This window comes from Perna viridis, chromosome 12, assembly GCF_037379345.1.
Source record: "Perna viridis isolate PV_CMFRI_1.1 ecotype Kerala chromosome 12, ASM3737934v1, whole genome shotgun sequence".
In the NCBI taxonomy this organism is placed as follows: Eukaryota; Metazoa; Mollusca; class Bivalvia; order Mytilida; family Mytilidae; genus Perna; species Perna viridis.
The window spans coordinates 29322334-29350165 of NC_142456.1; the positions used below are offsets into that span (position 1 = coordinate 29322334).

Sequence of the window (27832 nt, forward strand, 5' to 3'; positions counted from 1 at the left end):
ATCAATAGGAAAGAATTAATAGCTACGAGCGCCGAAGAACGCCTAGTTTTAACGAGTAATGGAACTTGTTCCGCACACGAATTAAATCCTCAAGCGTTCTTGGCACGAGTGATCATATTTTGGTTATTAACGATGACAAATTAGTTATCCTATTTATCATATGGATTTTCTTCATAATTTATCGATATTTTCAACATGAATTTTAAAATGCGTGATTGGCGGATTGATATAACGTTTTGGCGGGAGAATGTTCTAAAGTTAAATTACCGAAATTATTTCACAGAGTGAATTATTAATTTTTTTTATACATGAAACATTCGATAAAACAATCATGAATGTGTGTAGCTGAGAACAAAACAAATAACTTGATATGACGTCACCTCAATCGAGCATGATATGAAAATCATACGTTTCAGTTTACATATGATTATCGCATGATTATCAAATGATAATCGCATGTTTTTTTGATACAACTATGATGACCATGTTTCGAAGTCAAAATTAAGGTATGAGAATCTATGATAATCATCGGATACTAATATGATTATCATATGAATCAAGAACTATAAGATTATCAAATATGGCACATCTGGATACATTTATAATCAGTCTTTATCCACATATGATAAACATGAATGTGTGTAGCAGAGAACACAACAAATAACTTTATATGACGTCACAATCACATGGTCAATGGAAAACAGAAAAATGTTAACCAATCAAAAGATACAATACATCAAAAAATATTTTGGGGGAACTACATACCTATTACAGCAACATCAGTCACGCCGCCCCAAATAGCATTAAAAAGGTATGCGTTACCAGCACATATCCACAATACCGTCAAGGCCCGGATTCCATATAGACATGATATTTCCTCCGGGTCCCTCTCGAAAGACAGTAATGTACGTAAACCGGTAAACAGTGAAATTGATCTTATAAATCGATTGAAAAAGCCTAAAAATAAAGTCAATATTGCTTAGGTTCCATTTCGTTCATTTTTTTTCTTTGCGACTCTCCAAAGTATCATCTGATTTAAATGGTTTAGTCATATTACGATCGAAAAACGCAAAGACTTTTTTATTCCGTATTGTCAACTTGATTACATTCTTTTCATTTCCGCTATAAATTTGGTTGCCTCGGTTACTCTTTCTTTTAATCTGTAGCATCATCCCTTCAGCACTTGCGTATGAAGTTTTGATATCACAACTCTTACGTTATGCCCTATACAGACTTTTTGTACCGCGCTATTATTTTAGTTACTTTATGTTGTTTGTTGTGGTTGGCTGTTTTCCATTTCTGCTCTTTGTCCCTGGATTTCATTCTTTTAATTTTCGCTAGAATCTTGGTTCCCTTGATTACTCTTTCAACGTGTCATGGTTTTCCTTTCCATTTCGTGTACCCCGGACTTCACTTTTTAAAAGGAGCTCGGCAGGTGTTTCCAGAAACAGAAAAGAAGAGGACTCTCTCTCCCACCGGTGCACTTGGTTCATGCTCCCGGTTTTTAGTGGAGTCCGAGTTTGCTCATTTACTTTTGTTGCTTTGTACGTATAAGTTTATTTTGTGTTCTTTGTTGTGTGTGTCTGTTTTCCTGTCTGGTCTTTGTCCTTGGAATACATTCTTTATATTTCAGCTAGAATCTTGGTTCCAATGATTACTTTTACAAATGTATTATATGAAACGTACGTATCGGCACTATATCACACCCCAAACAACCATGGAAGTTCTGTGTGGGTCATAAGCAAAAAATGTGACTTGCGTACATTTTTGTTCACAGCAGCACCAGCCAGTTAAAACACGTCATACCACAGTGTTTTCAGTTGTATACGTTGAACATTTTACAACTATGACTTACACGTGTAGTTGTTAATACATTTATCTTTTAGGTTTAATCGGGTTATTTCTGTCGGATGTAGTATGTCATTTATGTTTTATTTCCCTGTTCTATTACATCTTATTTTGTCTTATATTCTAAATTTATTATAATACCTTCTTCGTCGTCTCCATCAATTGATTCCGTTAAGTTGGTATTACTTCCGGTTTCAGCATCATTGTTTTGTCTTATGAAAGACCCATTCTGTAACTCCTTTACTACTGGACTCCATCCATTGGCACCACTTGTGTCTGCAAACGCTTGATTTATGTGCACATTCTGTTTATATGAACTTGGTCTTAGCTGGCCTTTCTTCCTAGTAAGACCATTAATGACTGTTGCAAAAACAACAATGGCGGCGATTACACAGGCTACTGACCTAAATAAAAAATGGATTAAAGTAAATGTTTTTTTTTCGCAAATGAAGTGTTGAAAACAAACTTTAATACCTTTTCGTTTTGCTTTTGTTTTTAATTTTGACCAAGTCATACTATACAACCAACTTGGGACCAACTTACGCTTTGCGAACCGAGAAGGGTGGAATGAGACCGCGATCAACAATAATGACGTCACAGTACCAAGTAAGTACGTAAGTTTACCTGAACGTATATTGCAGCCCAAACGATAGAGCAGCAACCGATCGAAATGTCATACAAATATAATTAACTTATTTCAGAATATCGTACGTATGTCAAAAACATAAATCAGTTTATTCTTTATTAATGTGTATGAATAAGGGTAACAACAAAATTACCGACCACTAATTTGATTCACAATCAAGTCTAGTCCAAAATAAATCTGGCAAATTAGATATTGCACCACCGGAGCAGCTGGTACTGCAATGTTCCTGATTTGGTACAGGTACTGCGAACGAAATGGTGGGTTAAATCTAGGTTTTACAGCGCTCAAAAGCTCCCTCTTCCATTGCGCCGTGAATACACCAGTAGTGATTAAACAGCATTTGCATGCTATTGTCTTAATTGGTTAATTAGCGGTAACATCGGCACAAAGAACAATGAACAAAGAAAATCAGTACTCATTATTTTAAAAAGAAACTAAGTATTTTTCAACCAAGGACTGATATCTGAAAGGGAATTTGGTGACAGACCTTTTTAGACCCATATCCTCACACCCCTGATTCAGAAATCTGTTACACACATATTTATTGCGTCAAGGAAATCAGAGTAGTTAGTACTTGCTCTAGCGTAGCGAATCAATTGTGAAATAAAAGCACCATATGCAGGAGATGAAGCTTTAAGGATATTGCTGCACAGGCAAGGACAAATTATGATATTAAAACTAAAGTTCTCTCTTTTATCATAGACCTTAGTGCTGAGATGACCACTGTTGTCAAATTTGAGATGTACGTCCGATCGATATGCAGAACAAGCTGTTTCTGTAGTTTCCTTTATCTCGAGCTCTGATGGGTTTATTGACGGTAACCATTTACCAAAAAAAAAGGGTTGTTGATGGACAATGCATCATCAATATACCTGTATGTAAAGTTGAGCATCATTTATTTGTTTTATCCTGTGCGAGATTCTGAAGAAATTCAGCCTGGTATGAATATAAAAACAAATCGGCTAGGATTTGAATATTATTTGAATGTCACACAAATTAACCAAAAAAATTCCTATCACGTACATGTATTTTGTTCGATCATTTCTTCAGTGAGAAATAATGATGTCTTAATCTTGTAACGAAGAAAACATTTTGTGTGCTATTTGCTATGCAGTGGGTGGTCAAATAACAAAATTAATGATAAAGCTGAATTAGAATTCTTGCTTACTGACATTTAAGAGGAACATTTGCGGACAGTCAGACAGACAAGCAGGCAAACAACAGATCAATAGAAATTACAACAATTTCACAAAATATTCAGGAAAAGCATATATATATATATATATTACATGTATCCCCAAAACACACATCACGCCGTTATTCTAAACGTTAAAACTTGAGAATTGAAGGAAATAGGAAATGTTCGTTAAACAGACAAACGTCTGACCAGAGGACAAACGAAGAAATGCGAACTTTTCCGAGCGCCGTTCTGTGTGCATGCTCCGCGCAGCGACTAACTTCGAAACTCACGCTTGACGCTACAGACTGCTTTCTCAAATTCTTACTAGCTAGGAAACCCTTAAGAGTCTGAAAAGCAACCTGGCTTGATAAGCTACATTCTGTTTTTTTATATGCAAGCGGCAATGTTTTTCATGGATAAAAAATATCAACTTTTATTTTGTGCAGGATACCCTATGGAACAATTATACCAACTTTCATTTGATTCAATAATCTGTTCAGAAGTTCCTGAGGAGAAGATTCTTTAAAGTAGTAAAAAAGTCCAGAAAGGGCAATAACTTCAACATGGATTTGACAACAGATATATCTCATTATGTTGAACACTTTCATTCATTCCGGGGATTTGGCTATACCTTATGGTTTTGGAGACTCGTGCGAAAAACTGCTGTCTGACCCCTATGTTCTATTTTAGTGACGACGGCCATGTTTTTTTTTATTTACGGATCTTCAAAAATCCAAACGGTCATTTTGTGCGGGATACACTAACTAAGATACAATCATATTAACTTTATGTGAACTCTGTTCAGTAGTTTTAGAGAAGATGTATATATCCAAAAAGGGCAATTATACCAAAATCATGGTCTAACAGATTTTCAAAAGATTTCGACCACAGATAGACCTAAGAATGTTCGACACTTTACCCTATTTTCAGAATTTTGCAAAACCAAAGGATTTGGAGATATATGCAAAAAACTGCTGCCTGACTCCTATATTCTATTTTAAGTTACTGCCGCCATGTTGTTTTCCTGGATGAAAAAATGCATTTTGCGAAGAAAACCCCAAGGAACAATCATACCAAATTTCATTGAGTTTTGTCCAGTAGTTTCTGAGAACAGATTTTTCAGGGTAATAAAATAGGGCAGTAACTCCAAAATGGTTTAACATATTTGCTACAGACAAATCTCATCACGCGGAAGACTTTCACCCAATGTCAGAATTGGCTAAACCTAACGGAGAAACATGCGAAAAACTGCTGTCTGACCTATATGTTCTAGTACCGGAAGCCATGTTTTTCCGACAGATCAAATTACGAAGCATATACATTGCGTAGGATACCATAAGAAGCAATCATGCCAACTTTCATTAAATACTGTCCAGTAGTTCCAGCGAAAAAGGTTTCTGAACAAAATATTGATGACGACGATGAAGACGACGAGGCGGTCGCGAAGTGATGGCAATAGTTCACATGGTTATACTCCGCTTCGTACGATGTATGATTCGCAAAATGTCCGAGAATTTCGAAAGGCTTGTCAGAAGTGGTAGTTTAAGTCTGCCGCTATGTAGAACATGGTGACCACTGACCAACTAAATCAGTAGAGTGGAAATATAACATGGTAACTTACAGTAGTGCTATCGTAGGTTGGTCATTTGATAATGCCGGTTTCTCGTCGCTACACACAACACTCTCAGGTTTAAGACCAAACGAATCTAAGAGTCCTTAAAAAATAAATTATATTCAATAATAATAATTATTGCGCATTTCTCGATGTCGTGTTCGTCAATCTTGACAAGAGCTTTGGATATGGAGACAATCTTACACCGCTTAGAATGCAAGACATCTAGAACTCTCCGACACTCAATGTAGGTGTAAGATTTTCAAATTATCTAACGAGTCTCTGTTGAGTTAGAAATATTGAAATCTTACATGAATGTGACTGAGATTTCATAGTCTTGCACTTTCTAGTGGTATTTTTTTCTTTTTCTCACGTTTAAAATTAGTTTTGTGATAAGTACGCCAATGTTGAACGACCTGCGTGTCGACATTCCGTTGTATTTAATGGACGTCCTTGTGTAAGTTTTTGTAAGAATTAGGAAAAATCGGAAAATATTAGAAACATGCAAGTCAAAACTCCACCAATCTGACAACATCATTTCACTATAGAATGTTTTCTCTAAACGAAAAGACCATGATTTGATCTCTACATCACTGGATTTGCTTAAAAAGTTCAAAAGAATAATAGAAAAATGAAGTATTTACAGAGTTATCTGTCTTAGAATAAGTGCGAGGCTTTGAAGAGTAAAAAAATATTGAAACCTTACCAACTCATTTTCTTTCATTTGTTCATCAAGTGCAAATCTTTCGATTGTATATTTTTGTTGTTGTTAACAATATATGAAGTTAGATTAAAAAACATAAACAAATTGCAAAAGCAATACCAGAAACTGGCGTTTGTCTTACCGAGTCGGAATAATGCTGGGATATCCTCTGAAAAACAATCTCGAACCACACACATACCCCACGTTATTGTGAAGGGAACACCGTACGTACTCTGTAGAAAGGGAAATGAAATGTGATAGACATTTTAATAGAAAGATGACAAAACATTTGATGACTGAAATATTACTTGATAAATTCGTTAACAAAATTCCGCTCTTTTTTTATATATATATATAATTACCAGTGTAGTGTTTGACTACCTGCTTGATTGAATAGCTGACTACAATATAATTAAAACATATCTACTATAAAGTTCCACTTTTATGAAGTTCTCTTACTTTGATTATAGTTGTAAAAATTGACTGGTTGCTTTCTGAACTTCCTATGCATACATGTACATATATTAGCACGTAACATTCGATACAATAAAAAATTGTACGGAACATACCACATTTCCTACTAATGTTGTTACGAGGGTTTCTGGAACCCGAAAGTTTGCTCTGCAGTACCGTGTTTTTGGAGCATCAGAGATATCCCCAATAGACAGACATTCATCAAACGATCCAATAAAATGTACATTCCCAATAAGAGTCCCTGTAAGCGGCTTACCATAAGCGTCCAACACTGAAATCAAATGCTGATCATTTGTAAATATAAAAGTGGTAAGTTATTAATGGTGAAAGGAAAAAAAATGTAAGATTTTAAGCTGATTTATTCTTCTCTGTATTTCCTGGTAGACCACAAAGGTTCTTGTACCTCTGGGTTTCCTGGGATGAACCATTGTATATGTACGTTACGCAGGTGAATAATTGGAGCTTTCAAGAAGACGGAGATGCTTAAAATAAACCAGTATAAATCATTTCAATATAATATTTTATATACCTGTCTTTTAGTCAGGAAATTGTTGTATGGTTGTTCTGTTTGTATTTCATGCTTTAACTTTGTGTATGGGGTATGTTAATGTCATAATACCGATTAAATGACAGATATGTATTTTCTACATGATAAAATTGTCAAGAAAAGCAGTAAATATAAGATTTGGCACCGTTACAAGATCCAAAAAAGTAAACCCTTTGGTTGCTTTCCACATATTTGAAAACACTACATTGTATCTATTTTGGCACCAATAAGAGATAGTCGGAGTGATTTACACTATGTGTTGAAAATTGAACAATAGTTCTTTATTTCTTTTGCATATTTAACTATAGGTAGTCAGAGCTGATATCTTATTTGGCCTCACATGAACACCGAATCGTTACAATTGACTTCTCACTTTTTCATTTGGGAGCTTTTCATTTGACACCTTACATGCATGTTTATGTATCAGAAAGAATATTCTATTATTTTTGTCGTTCTCAGTAATTAATATTTTGAAGGTATTTTCGAAGGACGATTTTTAAATTAGCGTCCATTCTTTGAGATTTGTTAATTGTATTATTCCGTAAAAACTAAGTCATTTTTAGTATTACACTTTATCGAACCTTGCCTATTTATCGAACCTTGCCTATTTAGTACGAGGCGTTACTACTCCAAATCCGGTCCATTGGAATGGTAGTGACCGATTATTTCTAATGCTGGTAGTTTGAAGGTATTGTCATTCTCTGATGTGTACTGAGCTAGCTTTAAGTAACTGGAAGCGTTCTTTAATGGATATCTTATTTTGTTTATATGTTATAAGTTGAGATATTCCATAGACAGAATTATGTGTATTGAGTGAATGTTATGGTGTTTTTACATGTATTTGCTTTTTCTGTTCTCTTTTTTTTTTTACTTTACATTACAGGGATATGGTTAAGGCCTTACATGTATAAAACAATGTAGTTTATTAATAACGGCACCCTAGGTTTCATCTCCATAGGCAGGAGATGTTGGTCATTAATGTGCCTCTGTGTCGTTATATTACATTTTAGATTGATTTTGAAGAATTGTCATCGTTCAGTTACTGTAGATTTTGTTACTTTTGTTGTCGGGGCATTTCAGAGCTAACACAAAGGAGCATGTGTTACGTTTCACCATATCCGTCCCTTTTCATAATCATACAAAACGTAACTTCTATATGTATTAATCAAACTTACTTCGTACAGCCCAATTTTCTTTTCCAGTCACTTTTCCATCTTTGAAAATATTTTCTAAAAAGCTCATGAAACCATCGTAACATTTCTGACTATGACTTCTTGCGTCCTGTGGAAGACTGAGTACTTCAGACATATTCACGGAAGACAGTAATACTTTGCCTAAATCCAACACTACCAGAGGAGATTTCATTATGGTTGATATCAGAAGACCTTTTATATGGGGTTGTGATATCAACCCACTGACGACTGGCCTTACGTCAAGTCTTGTGAGGTAGGATGAAACAAATTCCCCCGGATTACACACATCAAGATCCGTAATATTGACACGATTCATTTCCTGTATAAGTATGTGTATTAAGTTAACAACGTCTATCTTTACAAGTTCTTCGATATTATCAGTAAGGAAAGGAATCAAGTGCATTGCAACTTCCCGTTTCAATCCGGACTGCACAGACCACGGTATGATCACACTTGTTGCTATGTTCCCCACAACATGAATTACATCAATTTGTCTCCACATTTCTATCACAATTGCATCATCATCTGTTGAATTTATTATACTTAAATTTACCTTGTTAATTTCAGAGACTATGATATTGAGAGCGGTTGTCACCAACGGATTCTTTACTAATATCGGCATATAATTTGCAGCCCAATGGAGAAGATGAACTGTTATATTTGGGTTTATAAGTGTTAAAGGTTTGATTAACGGTACCAGTGACAAAACAATTTTCTCCAATTGTTGAATAGATGGAATCCGAGAAAGGGAAACAACTACCATCTTAAGCGTAGGTTCAGAAAGGATGTTGGGTAAAATTTCCCCAACAATGACACTTCTAAACATATCTGATAGGACGGCATTAGCGTAATTGGCATCATTCAAATTCTCAATGTCAACACGGTTAAATTGAGTGATTATCTTCATCATTAGTCTTGTGCCATACTTACTAAATAGATCACCAATTTCTTCTATAGCTTTCGGTATGACATATTTTGCAAAATCTGGCTTAATTCCAATTTTGATCACCAAAGGAATTGCGATTTCAGTTGCAAATTTTCCAGCAACATCGATAAGGTTTATTTGACCAAGTATTCCTTTTACAAATTCATGCGAATTACTTGAATTCAAGCCAGTTAAATTGGCCTTATTCATTGTATTAGCGAGATAATGATATCCACGGGAAAGCCCCTCATTCTTTAAAAATGGCGGAATTTTATTGAATACCCAAGATAACAGCAGTCTTTGTATACTAGCATTAAGTGTTGGTGGTTCAAAAAGAAGTGGAAGAGCTGATAAAGCTATAGTCTTTGTTTTGTTAACCAGATCTGAATTATTGACTAGATATTGCCTAGCCAATGATACCTTTGCACTATAGTTACCCTTTAACTCCTGAAGTAAAGTGATGATTGACACCGTCTGGTTATCAAAAGATGGTGTTTTGGTGCTTAAGACAGGGTCCGTCGTCGGAGCATTACCTCCGAGATCAGGTTTATAGGCATTGACTTGTTTAATCAAGGAAGGTAATAATGGTTGAAGATACGTTTTAATCGCAATCTCCAGAGAACCAATCAACTTAGGGACTAGTAATTTCGTTACGTTTGGTTGGATGCCATAACCGTTTAACAAGGGCTTGGAGATATTTCCCGCCATTTTGAGTATCATACCTAACCAATCCATTTGAGCAAATACGTCGTTCATTGCGGCATCAATACTTGACGTGTTCACAATGCTTAGATTTGCTTTGTTAATTTCGTTGACGAAAATATGATAGATGTTTTTTACTGTTTCATTTTGAAGTAGGTGAGGCAACTCGTCAAGTGTCCAGTCTACTACTTCGCTCATGATGACTGGATTTAAAACTGGTTCTTCATGCAGCAATTTGTAACCTGATATAAAGATATCTTCCACAAGATCGATTTGTTCTGGTCTGTTGATGACAATAAGTAACAGGTCCATGAACTCTGAAGGTGAAGACGCCATCAAAACAGGAGCCAGAGACTTAATGTCAAGCTGAGAATGAGATGGTACCGGTTGAGACAAAATGAGAATACTAATAAATAGGACTACGGTCCTCATTTTGAATTTTGAATCTGAAATAAAGAAAATAAAATCAATATTTTATCCATTTTTGATATTTTGGAATTTTAAGCAAGAAGTACTAATAACCAAAAAATATCGGAATAGGAGAGATTCTATCATGTGCAATTCAAGGAATGAATTCATAGGGTTTTAGGTGTTTTAATACTTTCTGTAAATAATCTATAATACATAATAAGGGTCAGACAAGACTTAATAGGTCCTATTACTGGTTTGGTGAATACCCTCATCACTCCACCAGCGATATCAACGAACCTGTGGTTATAAAGCTCAAAAATAGCAATCATAAATATTGCAAATTTCGCTATGCTGTACACGCGTTTCAAGAAGCAGCCTCTCATCAGCAGAATTAAACCAAATGCACAGAAAGACAATAATTGAAAAATTTACTTACTACAATGTACTAAAAGTATATTCAAGCAGCACCCATTACATAAAATATATAAAAAAAGAAGATTTCAAAGCCCCAACCATTCTCTGGGGGAATGTTGGAATTTCGTAATGCTAGATAAATGAAAAAAGCAAGTAACAGTTGGAAACATCGATCGGCTGTTTTGTATTCTGTCTAATAGGGAGATTTTAAAAGTGAATAGATGCAAATAATTATTTATTTGGAGAAAAAAAATTAAGTCGTGCGGCATATCGATATATAGTGGGAGCAAATTCAAGTGACCATGAAAAAGATGACAGGATGTTGGACGTGTACATACGTACGGTAATTGTAATGAATGTGATAAAGTGGACATAAACCACACATTGACAGTTTTGAATGCAAAATAACAGAGCTAATTTTCACTATGAACCTATTACATGGCCTTAGTCAAAACCGTTCTTTGGTAAGAAATATTAAAACTCTGTATTTTCAGTCATGAACTTGAACTTTGTCTCTTTCCGGTGTATACAAGAAAAGTAGAGTGAAAAACTTGGGATCCACCCGCTTACACGCACTAACATCGCTTACACGCACTAACTATAGTTTGTCAAGTTAAATTATAAGTATACAATGTATCGAGTGGTGTAGTTTCGACTTTGATGATTCATACTGAATGCAACAAGAATTGCGTAGAGTCGCTTTTCAACGCCCTAAAAACAATATAATTCAGATAAATTATATGTAATCACATGTACCTGAAGTAATTAATAATTGTCTTAACGTGCCTTCTAATTTTAAACAAACGTTGTTCTTTGAATCAAGCGTTCTGTTTTAATATGTTTACTACAATACAGCTGTAACATACTATACTACATTGTAACTGTACCGGAAAGTGTCATAGATCTACAAGTACGCGAATGAATTAAGTTCAATGCGAATTTGCAACATGCATACCAGTTTCGTCAGATCTAATCGATTTTTAAAATGACTCATCCCGAACCCGTTTCAATACCAGTCTCCATTATGATATCGACAGTTGAATTCTGTAAATATCTGTCCCTTATAATGTCAATTTCAGTTCCTTTAATGTAAACCTCCACACCTAAAATGAATTTCTTCGTCCCCATAATTTAAATTTCGGCCCCTGAAATGTCACCAATACCATGAATATCCGCCCCCTATACTACAAATTTCACCACCTTTACTACAAATCTCCGTCCACTATACTAAAAAACTCTGTCCCCTTTTTTACAAATCTCCGTCAACCTTTCCCCGTATATATAAATCGCCGTCATCCCGTCACCTCTAGTACAAATCTCCGTCCGGAACGTTGTATAAGACACAAAGTGATGCAGGGTATGTGAAATATAACTCATCTGTTTTCTGATGTATACGTCTTACATTATATGTGTTTTAAGATATGCAAATGATAATGCAACTCAGGAAGAAGAAAGAAATTGTTTTACGCTTTTATCAAACCTTATCTTGATAGCCCAATTCTTTAAAAATCGGCTAAAGCACGCTTAAAAAAAACTCAAAAATGTAGATTAAATGATATGCGGTTTGTGTATGAAGTAGATTTTGTTTACAGTGGTTGTCAAAATAAAAGGATACTTCTAAATCATATTTTTATTTGACGGTCCTTTCTATATAAAAATTGCGTATCAAAATGTTTGCCTTAAAGTACAAGTAGTTTGAGTACTCTGCTGATATGTAATTGTAAGTTAAAACATGTGATGGGGACAAAAGAGTAGAACATTTTAACTTTAATTATTTTAATTACCAAATTCAATTGTTTTACGATTTACATGTATATTGAGAAATGGCATAATAAAAATGGCAATTTTTATTATATTCGTCTTTTTTTTATATATAATTCCTTAATGAAGTTTCCTCTTCCGACCCTTTCCACCAAAACATTCTTTTCATGTGTTCAAATTATATGTATTATAAACAATAAATATATCAGAAATGTTTTTGATTGAATTGTGCGATGGTTACTAATTTTGCAAAACAACAATGTATATAAAATTAGTTTATCTGCAAATCCATGAAATGTTTATGTTCCCAGTATTAATATATTATAAATGTATTGAATCTGAAACACCAGATGAAAATGTTTTTCAACGTGTAATGTTCCATGCATGGTAAATACATGAAAATACTTCACCTCACCTATGGTCTCCATCCTGGGTAGGACGTAAGGCCGCAACAAGTTCTCTACATTTTACTCCGTTCTTCGCCACGTGTTGAGATTTTCCTAAGGTGTACCCAATTTTCTGCTGCACAGACAGAACCGTTCTCCAGGTGGCACGAGCTTCGTCCTGCTTTCTCTTCCCAGGTGGTGTCCAGCGTAGAGCTACCTTGGGCAATCTGGCATTTACCATTCTCAACACATTGTCTAACCATCTGAAGCGTCACTGCTTTAGTTCTTTTGCAATGGATTGACATCTGCATCTCAACAGTTCTTCATTTCTGATCTTTGTTGGACAAAATATTCCTTGGGTTTCGTATTTTTGTTCTTATATTATACTTTAGACCTTCAGATAGGCTGTAGCCTTGCGAAAGCAAATCGCGCTTCGGATAATCTGGTTTCAATGTCCTTTTCGTGCCATTGTCAGAGCTTATCGTGGTTCCTAGATATATAAAATCATCGACTCTCTTAATTGGGTTGTTGTTAATTGTGATGTGATCAAATGGAGTGGTGTTAATAACAATTTCTTTGGTCTTCGCTGCATTGGTCTTTTAGCCAGTTGTTTCTGTATACATATTTAACATTGATATTTTCTCTTGCAAATGTTGTCTTGTGGTTAAAATTTCAGCAAGATCATTTGCGAAATCTAGATCTTCAAAATGACTAAACATTGTCCACTGAATTCCACTTCTATTTCTTGTTATTTGTTGTTGTACCCTGTCAATGACCATTTATAAATATATATGACAATTTGTATCCTTGCCTTTCCCCAACTCTAACATTGAAAGGCTCAGAGATGATATTCCTAATATAATAATTCATAATTGGCGTAGAAGCATTTGATAAGTGCTATTATTTTGGATAGAATTCCATAAGCTCCTAGAATTTTCCACATGGTGTTTCTGTGATCAGTCAAGAAGCCTTCCTAAAGTCAATAAGGCATGTTCCATTCAGGTCTTTGTTCGATGATATAACGGATTTTGAAGATTTGTTCAATGCATTTTCGTCCTTTCCTAAAGCCAGCCTGTCTCTCCCCTAAATTGTTGCCCACTGCTTAATCAATTCTATTTAAAATGATTATACATAATACTTTGTTTAGGACCAACAGAAAAGTACAGGACTTATTATTTTTAATGGCAGGAAGGTGGTGGTTATGGTGCTCCTTATTTCTGATCAAGGAAAACAGAAAAATATGCATCCCCACTCTTAAACTAATTTAAAAAAAGCTTCCCCTCTAGTTCTTCTAAAAAATAACATCCCTTATTTTTTTGTAGATTTTCTTTCATTGATATAATATTATACTTTTCTTGTTTATTTGCAATCAATTTGAATGAAACGCCTCCAGGTCCCTGCTTTCCTCTCTGAATCAGTTATCACACAAGATCAATCATCATCGTCGTCATCATTTGCCGAGTTTTTGTTTTCGTGACATGTTTTTACAAGATTTGAAGTGAATTAATTGTTTTTAAGCTGAAAATTCAAAAAGGACTCAAATGCACCTGCATCTCCTGTTTTTCATGTTTTGACACAGGAACGCAAGCATGAAATGGTCGATTTTTTTCATTAAATGATTAGGCTCTCGTTAAAAGAAGCGGAACTCTTTATGCACCAAAATATAATCCTCATATCTGTCATATACATTGTATCTGTTTTCTCACCATTTTCATCTGTTGTTCCAGTTTTCCATCATACGTTCTCCTAAAATTCCTTCGCCAAGTACCTGACATTCAGCTAGCTAGACTTTTTAATTGTAACTTCACACAAAAAAATCACCCCTCTTTTTGTAACTCTCTTAAAAATGATTCCCCTTTTATCATTTTATGCAGATGTTCCAAAAACACTATGGAATACATTTCTTGATGTGTTGATGACTGATTTATACAGTTATGTATGAATATGAAATCGATTTCAGACCTGTTGCTTTGTTGTTCTTGAGTGATTTGATGTTTTTTTTTTAATTCTTCTAGGGTTGGTGTTCTAGTATTTATATCAATGTCTTCAGCCTTTGCTGTAAATATTGAATCTACACAATTAAGAACCTAACTGAAGTGTTCTTTTTTTTTTTAATAAAATACTTTATAATACGTCAAGTACATATGGAAATACTTGACGCAACATAAAGAATTCTACTTATATAAAAATACCGTGATTGATAATTCTCAATAATCCACATTTTATATCTATGAACCTGCAGAGATATTTTGTTTGTTTGCATTTTTTGCCTATGTTTGTAGCCTTCAATGGTTAATTAATGTAACAAAGGGAACTATGAGTGGTCGTGTATGTCAAAATAGCGTTATTTTCTATTTAGATACTTCTAACAACTTTCTAGATACATGGCACTTCTATTTAGATACTTCTCACAAACATCTAGATGTTTCTGGCAATTATCTAATTACCCAAAAACTTCTCATGAGAAACTAGATACATCTCGATCACAAGTATTTACACACTTCGCACAAGCATCTAGATGGTTCTCACATCTATCTAGATGCTTCTCACAAGTTTCTAGATAGTTGTGTGAAACATGTAGATGCCTTTGCAGAGTGTCTAGATACTTTTGATAAGTATCTAGGTAGTTATGAGGGGCATTTGGATGCTTTTCTTGATCTAGAAACTCGTGAGGAGTTTTGTGTATCTATATACTTATAAGAAGCATGTAGATAGTTATGCGAAATATCTAGATACTTGTCAGAAGTACCTAGGCGGTTGTGAGAAGTATTAAGATAGATAATAACATCTAGAAGGAAAAAAACGTTGTTTTTTTTACATGAACGCATGAACGGCCACTCGTTGAAAACTACATTGTTGAGAGAGAGAGAGAGAGAGAGAGAGAGAGAGAGAGAGAGAGAGAGAGAGGGAGGGGAGAGAGAGTACATCACGATCTGTACACTTCTAGTAATATCATGCCTGCACAAATGTGTATTTTTTTAACTGTAAGTATCAAATCTAAAAATGACACATGAAAACTAGGAAAACAAACCAACGAAACATAACGTAAAATTAACTTACCCCAATTTTTAACCGAAGATAAATGTTTACGGGTAAACTATACGATTGTAGAACGGCTTTATTTGCTAAAGATTAGATTTCACGCTCATTTAAATTGGTAGTTTTCTTCAGTTATGATAATAGGTGTACAAGGGTTGAGAGAGAAGTGAAGACTTTGTATCTTTGATCGCCCTGATATCATAAGTAACAAGTACATGATACATGTTTTACGTATTTGTGTACTTTCCGTAGAGCTATTGTAGTTATATGCCTTTGGACAGCTGGAAGTAAAGGGATCACTGGACGCATTCTCGTCCCCTTTTAGACAATTTCAACCAGGTCCATTGAAAAACGAGAGTACAGTTCATGTATCAGATACTCCTATTTAAGTTATTTGAAATTGCAATCTTTGCATTGCCTGAAAACCTTAATCAGCTTCTGTCGAACGACCCTTACGTATAATTTGTTTTTACTTTTATCTCGGTAGTTTGTCCTGTTTAGTCAATGTTTGATTCGATGGAAAGATAACAGTCATTATAAGGTCAAATATTTTATCCCTGACCTATTAATTATAAATGTAGGTGTGTATCATACCAACGCCGTCATGAGTTAACTACAATCTGACCGGATTAAGTGTTGACCTTTGGTGGATCGAAAGGCCTTACTGTCATGATGTATATCCTTCATACAACCTGACCTTATTGAAGTTTGACCTTTAACTTCAATAATAATAATAAAAAAAATAACTCGACGTCATGGTTACTTAGAAACATGTCAAATCCTGGCTACATATATGCAGGGGCGGATCCAGACACTTTGAAAAGGAGGGGTGCCAGTAGGAGTTCCTCAGAAAAAAGGAGATGCTAGAACATAACTAACCATTTTTGTCAATTATTCACATGAAAATGACAAATTTTCTCATAAAAAGGGAGGTTGCTGACCCCCTGCACCCCTGGGTCCGCTACTACATGGCTACACTGTCATGATGTATATCCTCCATACAATCTGACCTGATTGAAGGTTGACCTTTAATGAAAATGACGCAACATCAAGGTTATTTAGAACGTGTCTAGAGTATGCAGAGTTAAGTCTTAGTTTTGTTGATGTGTTACTTTTGAGATATGCAAAAAATGGGAAAGCAATTCAAATAATGGTAATTATTTAAGTAGCAGTCTTTGTAAGAATCATGCAAAATCTGAAAAATGTGATACACTCCAAAAAAGGCTACATATTTTTACTTTTGTAATTAAGTTATTTTATGGGTATACACTGTGAAATGTGTAATTATTCATTCATGTCTGCCTGCTCTTAGGAGATAATCAACATTGAAAATACAAAAGATTCTATTGTATATGAGTGTCATTTACAGAGTTATCTCCCTTAATTTTGAAATCTAAGTGCATTCTATATAATTTTATCTCCTGTGAACATGGGTTATATGAAAAACCACATGTAACTTTAAGTTTACTATGACATTGCAAACAAAATATCAAAAATAAAAATATGTAGGCTTTCCAACCATGAACCACATTTTGCATAATTCTTAAATGGAGTGCTATTTAATTAGTAAATACCATTCATTCATCATTTTTATAACGAAAATTGATGGAAAACTTCTATAAAGATGGCCATTCATTTGTATCAAAATACAAAATTATCGCTCATACGTATTCAAATATAATGTACACTATTTCAGGGAGTAACTTCTCAATAAAAGCATTAACCAAATACATAGGAAGATCTAAACCCAAAATAAACAATACCCAAAAAGCACTCCAAACAAAAAGGATAAAATTAAAAGCCTAATCAAGCATCGAGAGGGTCCTGCCAAGTACAATACAAATAATAAAGTTTTTGCCCATTTGAAAAAAAATATTAAAAGAACAGTTTTGCATTACAGGTAACATACTACAGAACGAGCAAACGGACGGACGGACAGATTGATAAATTTGTACGCCCGTTAACAGAGAACCAGAAAGAGGATTTATGAATCGTAAAATGAAATTTCAGACTTAATTCGACCCGTGTGTATTCTATTTATAACATTTTACTTGTTAGATACAGATACTTGTACATGCATTTCACTGACAGTAACAAATTGAACGAATTAGCAAGGTCTCCCCTTTTTACCGTTCTTTTTTATATCTGACCTTATAGTTTGATCATATTTCATTATTTGTTTGTTTGCTACATATGGGGTGGATCCAGGATTTCAGATTAGAGGGGGGGCGCACAGTTAAATTTTTTTAGGTTAAATTTTTGAAATATTCTTCTAGAGAGGGTGTAATGTAGATATTTGTTGTGGTAAAATTAGCGAGAAATTAAAGTTTCAACCTCAAATCTACCCCTGACAACCCATGCTTTGCAAATTTTAGGGGGGCGCACGCCCGCCACGCCCCGCCTGAATCAGTAAAACTTAGTAAAGATTCTAGCCTTGCAACATATATCTCAATTTTACTTAAGAGGGGTGATCCGATTTCCTTTTTTGCGATGACTGCTCTACATGCCACCGTAGTCTTAACTTATTTTCCCGCCCATGGTGACGTCACAAAATTATTACAGAAATTTTTCCATACGGAGCTTTGAATGAAATTACATCATAGGTAGTTGTGCATGAAGGAAAATAATTATGCCTGCAAAGACAATTTAACTTTTAAATTATTTTACACGTATAAACTTACTAAATGCATTTTTCGAAACTGCACTGTGAGGTTTGATGAAATAGTTTAGAGGGATTATGTATCACAATTGGATGTTCATAAGATACTACATTTATTTGTTAAAGTCATATCAGAGTCACTGCATTCATTGAAGATTGCCAAGCTTAGATTTTAACATGATTGGAAACACGTAGTATTTTTTTCGTCAGGTTGCTCACAGTATTTTTATTTCAGGACCCAATTAATTTCATAGTGCATTTCAACAGACCCATCTTGACATAAAAAAATTCCACCGCTTCAAACTCATTCAAACTTCACCAATATGGAAACATGTATAAAAGCAGATTTCTATAAGAGTGCCAGAAAAATTCACCATCATATTTTATTTTTAGCAACTTTGCTTCGGAGACCCCGTAGACATGAAAAGTGACCACTGCCAAATGTCCTAAATTTTGACCTTCTTTCAAAGGACCAAATCATAACTTGCACACAAAATTACAGAATGAAAAGAAAAAAAACCTTGTAAATTTGATCCTTGCCCTACATTTCTGCAGTTAATACTAAGCAATAAAGTTTATGACAGCAAAAAAAAAAATCAGGTAGAAACACACTAAAAAAAGGAACTATATTCGTAAAGTCATGGGGAATTAATTTTGATCTCGTACCTTCAAACTTCAACCATCACTGATAATTTCTACGATACGAAATTACAAAACACAGATCTATCTGGGAAAATGGGCTTAGAGATTAACAAATGATTAGAGATTAACACTAGCAATCCAGGAGCTGAATCCAGAGATTTTGAAAAGGGGTTCCAGATAAGCCAGAGATAAATATGGGGACCAAGCTATTATTTGCTCATAACTTTTTGCACGAAATCAACAATTTCAAACACACTGAGGGTTTCAATCCCTGGACCTGCACCCCTTGTTCCGCCACTGACACACATTGAATATATGCAACATCGTTAATCAATCAAATCCCAGAACATTAATATTAAACATAGAAAGAAAGAGAGACAGTGGTCGATGCAATTTTTTTTTATTCTAATAACCCGTCATAGTTTCCTAATCATCATACGCGAGCTCATTAATGAGTAGTTATTTCCTCTCCATTGGAGCCACGTGACACCACCGCCAATGTTGTCATTGTAGTATCCATGGAAATACATGCCATTGAGATAAGCGTTGTGGCACCAGTGAAACCACCACCCACTTGTATACCTCACCGCGCATGACCCACTTGTGTCTTCATCGTTGTCACGATCTTTCGTCGTGAATGGTTTACCATTATAGGAGGAAAGTGCCCATCCTAAAATAACATAATTAAAAGGCAGATGCTCTGTTGACGTGTGGAAACTTTTATTTGTTTATTGTTTAAATATTTTGTTGCTGCTTTTTATATTCATATTCGATTTCAAAAAACTGTAATCTAGCTGAAAATGGTTCTTCTAAAGAACAATAACAACTGACATAAGTTGCAGGATATAAATTATTTTCATTTTTAAATTAAGTGAAAGCATTATTTTGATATATACATGTAGTACATTGAAATCTGTAGTATAATGAGAAAAGAAATCTTTTTGATTGCAAGTTTACGTTGCACAATTTACATGCTCCAATTTTGTAATTAACTGATTTTGAACGCGACACAATGCGACGCAATATGTCTCAGAATTACGGACCTATATGTCTGAAATATTACCGGAATAGTCATTCATAAAATATCGTATTAACCAGTTGATTATATTATGAATACATTTGTCTGGTTTTCATAACAACATACAATGTACTGCGCATTATTTTTCATGCCACTAAAATGGTTATTATTATGATGTATTTAGCAAATATTTTTATGATGCTGATGTCATATGGCAATATTTATATATATATATTGAAATTTGACCCGAAATATCATGAACTACTAGCATTTGTTATATTTTACTTTTCAGATGTAATTTACTCTTTAGTCACGCGGAAGAAAAGAAAAAAAATAAACATAAAAATTCTTAAAAAATGACGTCACGTCCTTTATTTGAAAGCGAGGTGGTCCATATTATTTCCTACTGGTCCATATAACGCTATATGGACAGGCAGATGTATTAAAGAAAGTAAACAGATAAACATCTTAAAGGTATAATATTATGTCTTTCCATACCCGTCCATTATGACTTTCTAAAAATAGGCCATATGGTATCATTAGGTAAAGAAAATAGGTCCAAGGCGTTGGTCAAACAAAATTAATTTTACATTAAAAACACCACTTTTATATATAAGATTATTATGTGATAATGGTGCATAAAGCATATGTAATTATGTAGTTAATGTAGTAATGTAGAATTTTATTAGATAGAAACTTCTTATCGGTGTCAATTATTTATTGAGGGTAGTGAAATAGTAAATATGATTAGTCAGAAGCAGTCTTTATAGACATCAGGAGGAGATGATTCATGCATGTCAAAAACCTATTAAATTTATTTTATTTCTTATTCAGAAACAAGACGACTACACAATCAGTATAAGTTAATCAGTTGGTGTAAGTACTTTTCAGATTAAAATTGGTATTTTGCAAGAAATCTTGCTCATACCAATTTGCTCGAGTATACAGCCTCATCTTCCAAATATACATAAGATGTTTTCAAAATGATGGAATTTTAGATCAACAACATATTTATTCAGTGTGGTGGACGCGTTTTTCAACAAATAGTCTGCATTTAAGTGGGAATAAATTGACCTATTCCTTCACTCTTATGGGACTGCCTTTATAGCTGATCTGATGCGAAAGAAAGAAATCTCAGTTTCCGATATATAGATGACGTATTATCGTTAAAATAAAACCCTATAATAGAGAAAATAAAATAAATGTAATTGTATAAAGACGATTTAATAGCCCAAAGAGCCCAATTAATCCTATGCAATCTAAGAGGGTTTGTGTTTTGAAAACATTAATCCCGAACTGACCTACCTAGCCAAAATTCTTTTGTCAAGTTACCAAACCCGGTCTTGTAGTCTTCCCAACCACGATAAAAGTATTGTTCTCCATTCAATCGCCTCTGAATAACCTTTAAAATATATCAAGAATACGTTATTTGCCATTAACCTATGCAATTTGGGATAAACTCTCGGCTTCATGTTCACTGTACATCATAAATATATACATGATTTTAGTGTTTCTACTAGCCAGACCGGACTTTGGTGATTCTACTAGCCAGACCGGACTATGGTGTTTCTACTAGCCAGACCAGACTTTGGTGTTTCTACTAGCCAGACCGGACTTTGATACTAAAGAACATTTGAAACTTCAGTTTTCCTTACGAAGTTTATTTTGATTCCGTATCTATATTCTAAAATCATCGCAAATGTAACAATCACTTAAAGAAAACTCTCGAATCTAAAAATAATATATATATATATATATGTAATTATGCTTGCTATTTATCACTTTGGGGATACACTCCCTTTCATGATTGTATATATTTTATATATATTTTTTTTTCGAAAATTTAATTGACAAAATTATTGTGTATATTACACATATTTGATTTTGATACAAAAAGATATTTGACACTACAGTTTTCTTAAATAATTTAACCATTCTGTTCCCAAATTTTCTTCCAAAAACATCCAAAACGTCATAACAACCATAAAAAAAACTTATGTATCTCAAAATAAAGATACAAAAATGACATTTTATGCAACATGTACTCAAACATGGAAATATATCGTGTGTTAACACTGAAAGCTAAAAGAATACTGTATGACATTTTGTTGTCAACTGATATTTGATACGACAAAGAAAAAAAGAATTCAAAGAAAGAAAGAAACATAAAATGACAAAATACAGTTCAGGCAAGAAAAAATCTGCCATTTATCGTGGATTTTTTAACAAAGGCAAAACCAACAGCCAACATACTACCAGCAAAAAATATGACATCCCTGTCACCTTGGCCCCATAAATACAACAAAATATTCGGAAGGTCATTAGCAGAGACAATGAAGAATGTAAAAAAAACAATAGTAAATAACTTTCCACATTTTGAGAAGATATAGCAGGAAAAAAGGATATATTAAGGATAGAAAGAAAGCTTTTTTATTAAGCCTTTAAAACGGCGACTTACATGTCAGTTTCTGCAAGAATCACAGAAGGTTCTGGTTTCCGTCTCATCGCCAATGTTTGACTTTGAAATAGAATTTGACAGTGTAGACGGAACATCACAATGAAACACGAGATATTCTGGAATACTAGAGAAATACAAAGCTGTCATCTGTAACACACATGAAAGAGTAACCAAGGGGTCCAAGATTTGGGCAGAAATGAAACGAACAAAAGAAATATGTCACGAAGATATGACCTGTAAAGTACTTCATAGTAGAGATAGGACGGAATAAGAATATAATAGGGCTGTGTTTACCAACTGTCTTGTCTTATTTGTAATTGATTGCTCCATGAAAGAGATAACAACCAACAGATGGATAGAATCCAGTGGACCTTCATATATCAGCACGATGGTCTTAATTTTCGCACTTCTCTTTCACAAACACTCACTGAAGAGACAGCTGCAATAATTGGAACCAAGATTAAAAGACAAGGCAATGATAGTGCAAGAACAAAGATGGATATCACCCACTTCCCTTACAATTAAAGTCAGAATCCGTTAAGGTAGAACTGCTAAAGTTTGAAATGCCATGGAGATCACCATCAGCACCAAAGTAAAATTCTACATCTCAAATATAATTAATGTTAAGGATGTATACGGATCCGAAACAATGGTAGCTTCCAATAAATCATCCAAGCCTTCATTAAAAAAGCTTTCCTGAATACTTCAGATCTAGCCAGATCTAGTCAGATCTAACCAAGGAAACGTCCAAGCCAGAGTGAGATTGAAGAAAAATAATCAATTGCCTATACTCTACCAAAGACTAGACAATAAGAGTAACAACAAATATACCAACACTAATTCGATTCATAGTCAAGTCAAGTCCACTTAAATCTGACACAATAGATATTACACCACCGGAATAACTGGTACCGAATGGTCCTGAATACAGTCATCGCAAACAAAATAGTGGGTTAAATCTAGGTTTTACAGCGAGCCAAACCTCCCTCTTCCATTGCGGCGTGAATTTACCGGTAATGATTAAATAGCCTTTGCATGCTATAGTGTCATAATCGGTAAATCAGTGGTCACATTAGCACAAAAAATAATTTGCAAAAAGCAATCATTACTCAATGTTTTAGAAGAAACTGAGTATTTGTCAACCAAGGATATCTGAAAAAAGAAATTGGTAAGAATCCTTTTGAGACGCATTTCCTCATACCCCTGATTCAGGATTTGGTTATGCAGCTTTTGTGGCGTTCAAAAAAATCAGAGTACTTGCTCTTTTCGTAGCTAATCAATTGTGAAATGTAAACATCGTAAACAGCTAAAATATGATGTGAAAATTACAATCCAGCCGTCACAATCATCGTCAATCTCACACACTGATTCCTGATTGCCCATTAGGGTAGATTGTATATACGCCACTCGACGTCTTTGATACTTCGGAGCAATCAGTCGACAGGGCATCTAGAACGATAATAAATAATAATAATAATTAAATGGAAGGAGCGAACTACCAAAGTATGTTAATGAGTGCACTGAACTAATGTTCCGGACACGCGTTTCTTAATGCATTCTTGGAGAGGGTAATTACATGTATATTTGTGGTTGGGATTACAGTTTTGACGTTTTGTCGTAAAACAGTCCAAATGTCAAATCGCAGTATATATTTTACACGTATCTAAATCAAAATATAAATCTGAATCATATATAAAAATATTTTTAATACTAGTAAAGAGTTTTGTAAATACATTATAAATCCTCATATTTGTTCTATTTCGGTTTTTTACCTTTCACCTATGAACAATTATATTTCGTTGAAGACACTGAATTTGCCTTATGTGGAATGTGAGTTTTAAAGGAAGTGAAATTACGAATTAAATAATAATCCTCAAGTTTAACAGGTTTAATCAAAATATATGAGTTTTGGTTTAATTTGTAGTATTTGCCGAGTGCAAATATGAAATTTATGATATAACTCGTAAACACTATAACCATTTGAAAAGAGCTGATGTTCTGTATAGTTGAGTATCAGTCTTTGTAGGAATCAAGCAAATCATGTTATATGTGATACACCTTTACAAAAAGCTACACATTTTTATTTGTATTATTATTCATTCCAATCTGCTCATAGGGTTACATGAGAAGCCACATTTTAATTTCTGTTAATAAAAGCATTTTAAACAAAATATCAAAAATAAAAATATGTAGACTTTCCAAGCATGAATATAATTTCGTATGATTCTTACTTGGAAAGCTACTTAACTGAAATCTCATCAATACATTCATTAAACGAGACAAAACGAAAAAAAAAATGAAATAATAAAAATTGTTACATTTGCTCAAATATTTGGTTTTTTTTAAAACCTTCGATTCTTTTTCAAATAATCTCATTTTTGAAAAAAAAAATTTTCTTATCCTACATTGTTTATCCAGAACAATATAACGAGAAAACTGAAATTTAAAAGTATGAAATATAGACACACAGATAAATAAATAAAATTGAAACTGAAATAGAAACATCATTAACAACAAAAACAATTGAAAAAAAGAGATAAAACATGAATTGCGCGACGCTGATTTTACAAAACAATATTGGCGTTTTAACTAGATTCACCAAATGAAAGTCGTGAAAGGCAGTTAACAACATACCTTCCAATATCCTTTTGTGTAACACATTTTTTGTGTATGATACCGTTGTTTCCGGAAAGCAAAACAAATCCAAAATACAGGTATGTACAAGGGTATCAAAGACAGCTGAGCAACAAACAATGTCAGCATTACATTCAACTGCACACTGTACTTCCGAACGGACTTCCAAAGTTCCGAATGATGTTCCGAAATGGACAGTCGTTGAATTATGTTTTATGGCAAATTTTCCCGTTTTCAAACAATCGCTTACTGGAAGAAATATGCCATAAAAGAATAGGAGTATTTTAATTATAATTACCATTCTCTCATGTTTCATAGAGAATTCGCGTCTTATTTACAATTTTCGTATATTTATGTATGGAAAACGGCTAGTTTTTGCAGTTTTCCTTTACAGAAATTAAAAGTCTATTTTTTGTAAGATATGACTGGATATATCTCGTCACCTTTCATAAAAGAAGCTCAAACGTTTTACGACATTTGATTTCGTTGAGGCATCATGTTGCAATGCAATAAATAATTGAAAGTAGTAATTTGTCTAGTTTTACCAGTCTTTTTGTCAATTTGTTTTTTTTAGTATATTAAATAGTGCCTTGACGGAAAATCGGTGCCGTTGTTATCCATTGGGTCAAATGTCAAACACTTATTTCTATATAAAAAAAAAACAAAAAACAAAAAAAACAAAAAAACAAAACAAAAAAAAAACAAACAAAATATTAACATCAGAATTTTAGTGAAAATCTTAAAAATTTATATTACAAATGTTAAATTAACATCTAAGATTTTCTGTATTGTAACCATGTTTGAAGATATTTGATAAATATTAATTTTACAGGAAGATGTTCAAGTAGAGGTAGAAAATTTTAACGTTTTATATATTTAAACTGTGAAAGGGATTTTGTCATACATGTTTTTGAAGTCGATTTATTTTCTTTAAGTTATCATAAACACTAGATGTCATAGATGTTTTTCTAAATTATACAAAATTCTATTCTTAAGCAATAGTTTTGAAAGAAAACATCACAATTTGATAGCTGCAATAAACCACTTTGACCATGTAACCCTAGGTGTACGTTTTTACGTTTTTACAGGAAAACCATGTCTCACGGTTTGAACACTGAACAATATATCAACACTAAAAATTGATAAAGAAATGTATTTTGTGCAAATACTGATTTTTGAATATTGGAGACAACAAAGGGGGATTGTTACCTACATGGATCAAGAAAAATATATAAGCAACCTATTGTTAGGATATTGTATCATTTTATTCAAGTATTTAACAGGGAAAAGTTTCAAAAGTAATCAAATACGAAAGTCAGAATTGAGCGCACTAGTGTGTTTGAATGGTACTGACGAAGGCATTATCACTTTATTTTGCTACTATATACCGCGACAAAGTTTCAGACGAGTCGGTGTTGTACGTGATGATTTTTAGAATTTACTGTACAGCCATTGGTAAAACTATCAGCATTTTCATGACCTGTTTACAAGTTACGTTTTCCGTATATACCAAAAATGAAATTACGAAGTACATGCATAAGAAAAAGGAACAGAACAAATGCAATTTGTGTTGTCTAATAGAAAAAGGAACAGATATGGTGAATTGCAACAAATGCACCATTGCATAACCTTTACTAAATAGTAAAACCTTACAGAGATTACCAAAAAGTCTTTAATACGTGTAAACACACCCATAAGTAAGCTCTGAAAAACCCCGTCAACAAAGTCATAAAAACAATGACAATTCTTCAAAATAAACGAAAAAGTTAAATAACGACACGAAAATAGATTAATGACCAACATATCCTAATTGTTGACAGACGCATGTCTACAGTTCGGTTGAACTATTTTTTAAAGGCCTTAACCATCTTAAACATTTATAGTTCAAACGTAGCTTAACATTTAAGGTTTATTGTTGCTCGGGGTAAAATAATGCGACATAAATGACCAATTCATGCTTAAATAATTATCAAATGGAGTTTCCGTGATTTATTTCTTCATTTGAGTCATGAACTTGGAATGGTGTGTTTTATAAAATGGTATATAAAGCCTAGTTCAATTTATTATTTGGGTTGTGGAGAAGTTAAGTTTTTGATCCTTTCGTCATTTTGTCGTATGTTGAAGCCTGAAATGGGCCTTCTTTTTATGACGTTTTTTTCACATTTATTGGAATTATTTCATGTTTGCTGTATGGTGCTGTTGCTTGATAATTTGCCTTCTTTTCGCTTAATTTATTGGTAGAAGCATATCCATAAGATTGCTGTTCATGCATGCAAATTTCATGGTTTAAACCATTACATTAAAAGAATAATCAAGGGAAGGAAAATTCTAGCGGAATTCAAAAAAATATAATACAGGGACAAAGACCAAACAAGGAAAACAGGCATACACAACAAGAAACATAAAATTACAAAAAATAGTAAATACAAATTAACAAAAGTAAATGAGCAACTCCGACTCCACTAAAAACTGTGAGCATGGACAAGGTACAACAATACTGTAAGCGTCCTGTGCTTTTCTAGAATCCCCCACTGAGTTACTCATAAAAAATGAAGTCCGGGGTAGACGAAAGAGGACATG

General features: G+C 33.8%; 1 protein-coding gene across 4 annotated transcripts in view; it reads right to left on the reverse strand.

The window, feature by feature from the left end:
- Positions 1-15991, reverse strand: part of LOC148601943 (uncharacterized) — a 32599-nt gene extending 16608 nt beyond the window's left edge. Inside the window, exons 1-8 of one of the 4 annotated variants that reach the window (XM_088554877.1) lie at positions 15863-15908; positions 12832-14858; positions 8186-10276; positions 6559-6734; positions 6132-6222; positions 5296-5389; positions 1990-2252; positions 766-957 (exon numbers count right to left, since the gene is read on the reverse strand). In XM_088554877.1, coding sequence (XP_088411003.1) covers positions 766-957; positions 1990-2252; positions 5296-5389; positions 6132-6222; positions 6559-6734; positions 8186-10276; positions 12832-12844 — 2920 coding nt within the window. In that variant the 5' untranslated portion in view covers positions 12845-14858; positions 15863-15908. Of the gene's footprint in view, positions 1-765; positions 958-1989; positions 2253-5295; positions 5390-6131; positions 6223-6558; positions 6735-8185; positions 10277-12831; positions 14859-15862 lie in introns of all 4 variants that reach the window. The other 3 variants (XM_088554879.1, XM_088554880.1, XM_088554878.1) reach the window with 3 other exon arrangements.
- Between the last annotated feature and the right edge of the window lie 11841 nt (positions 15992-27832).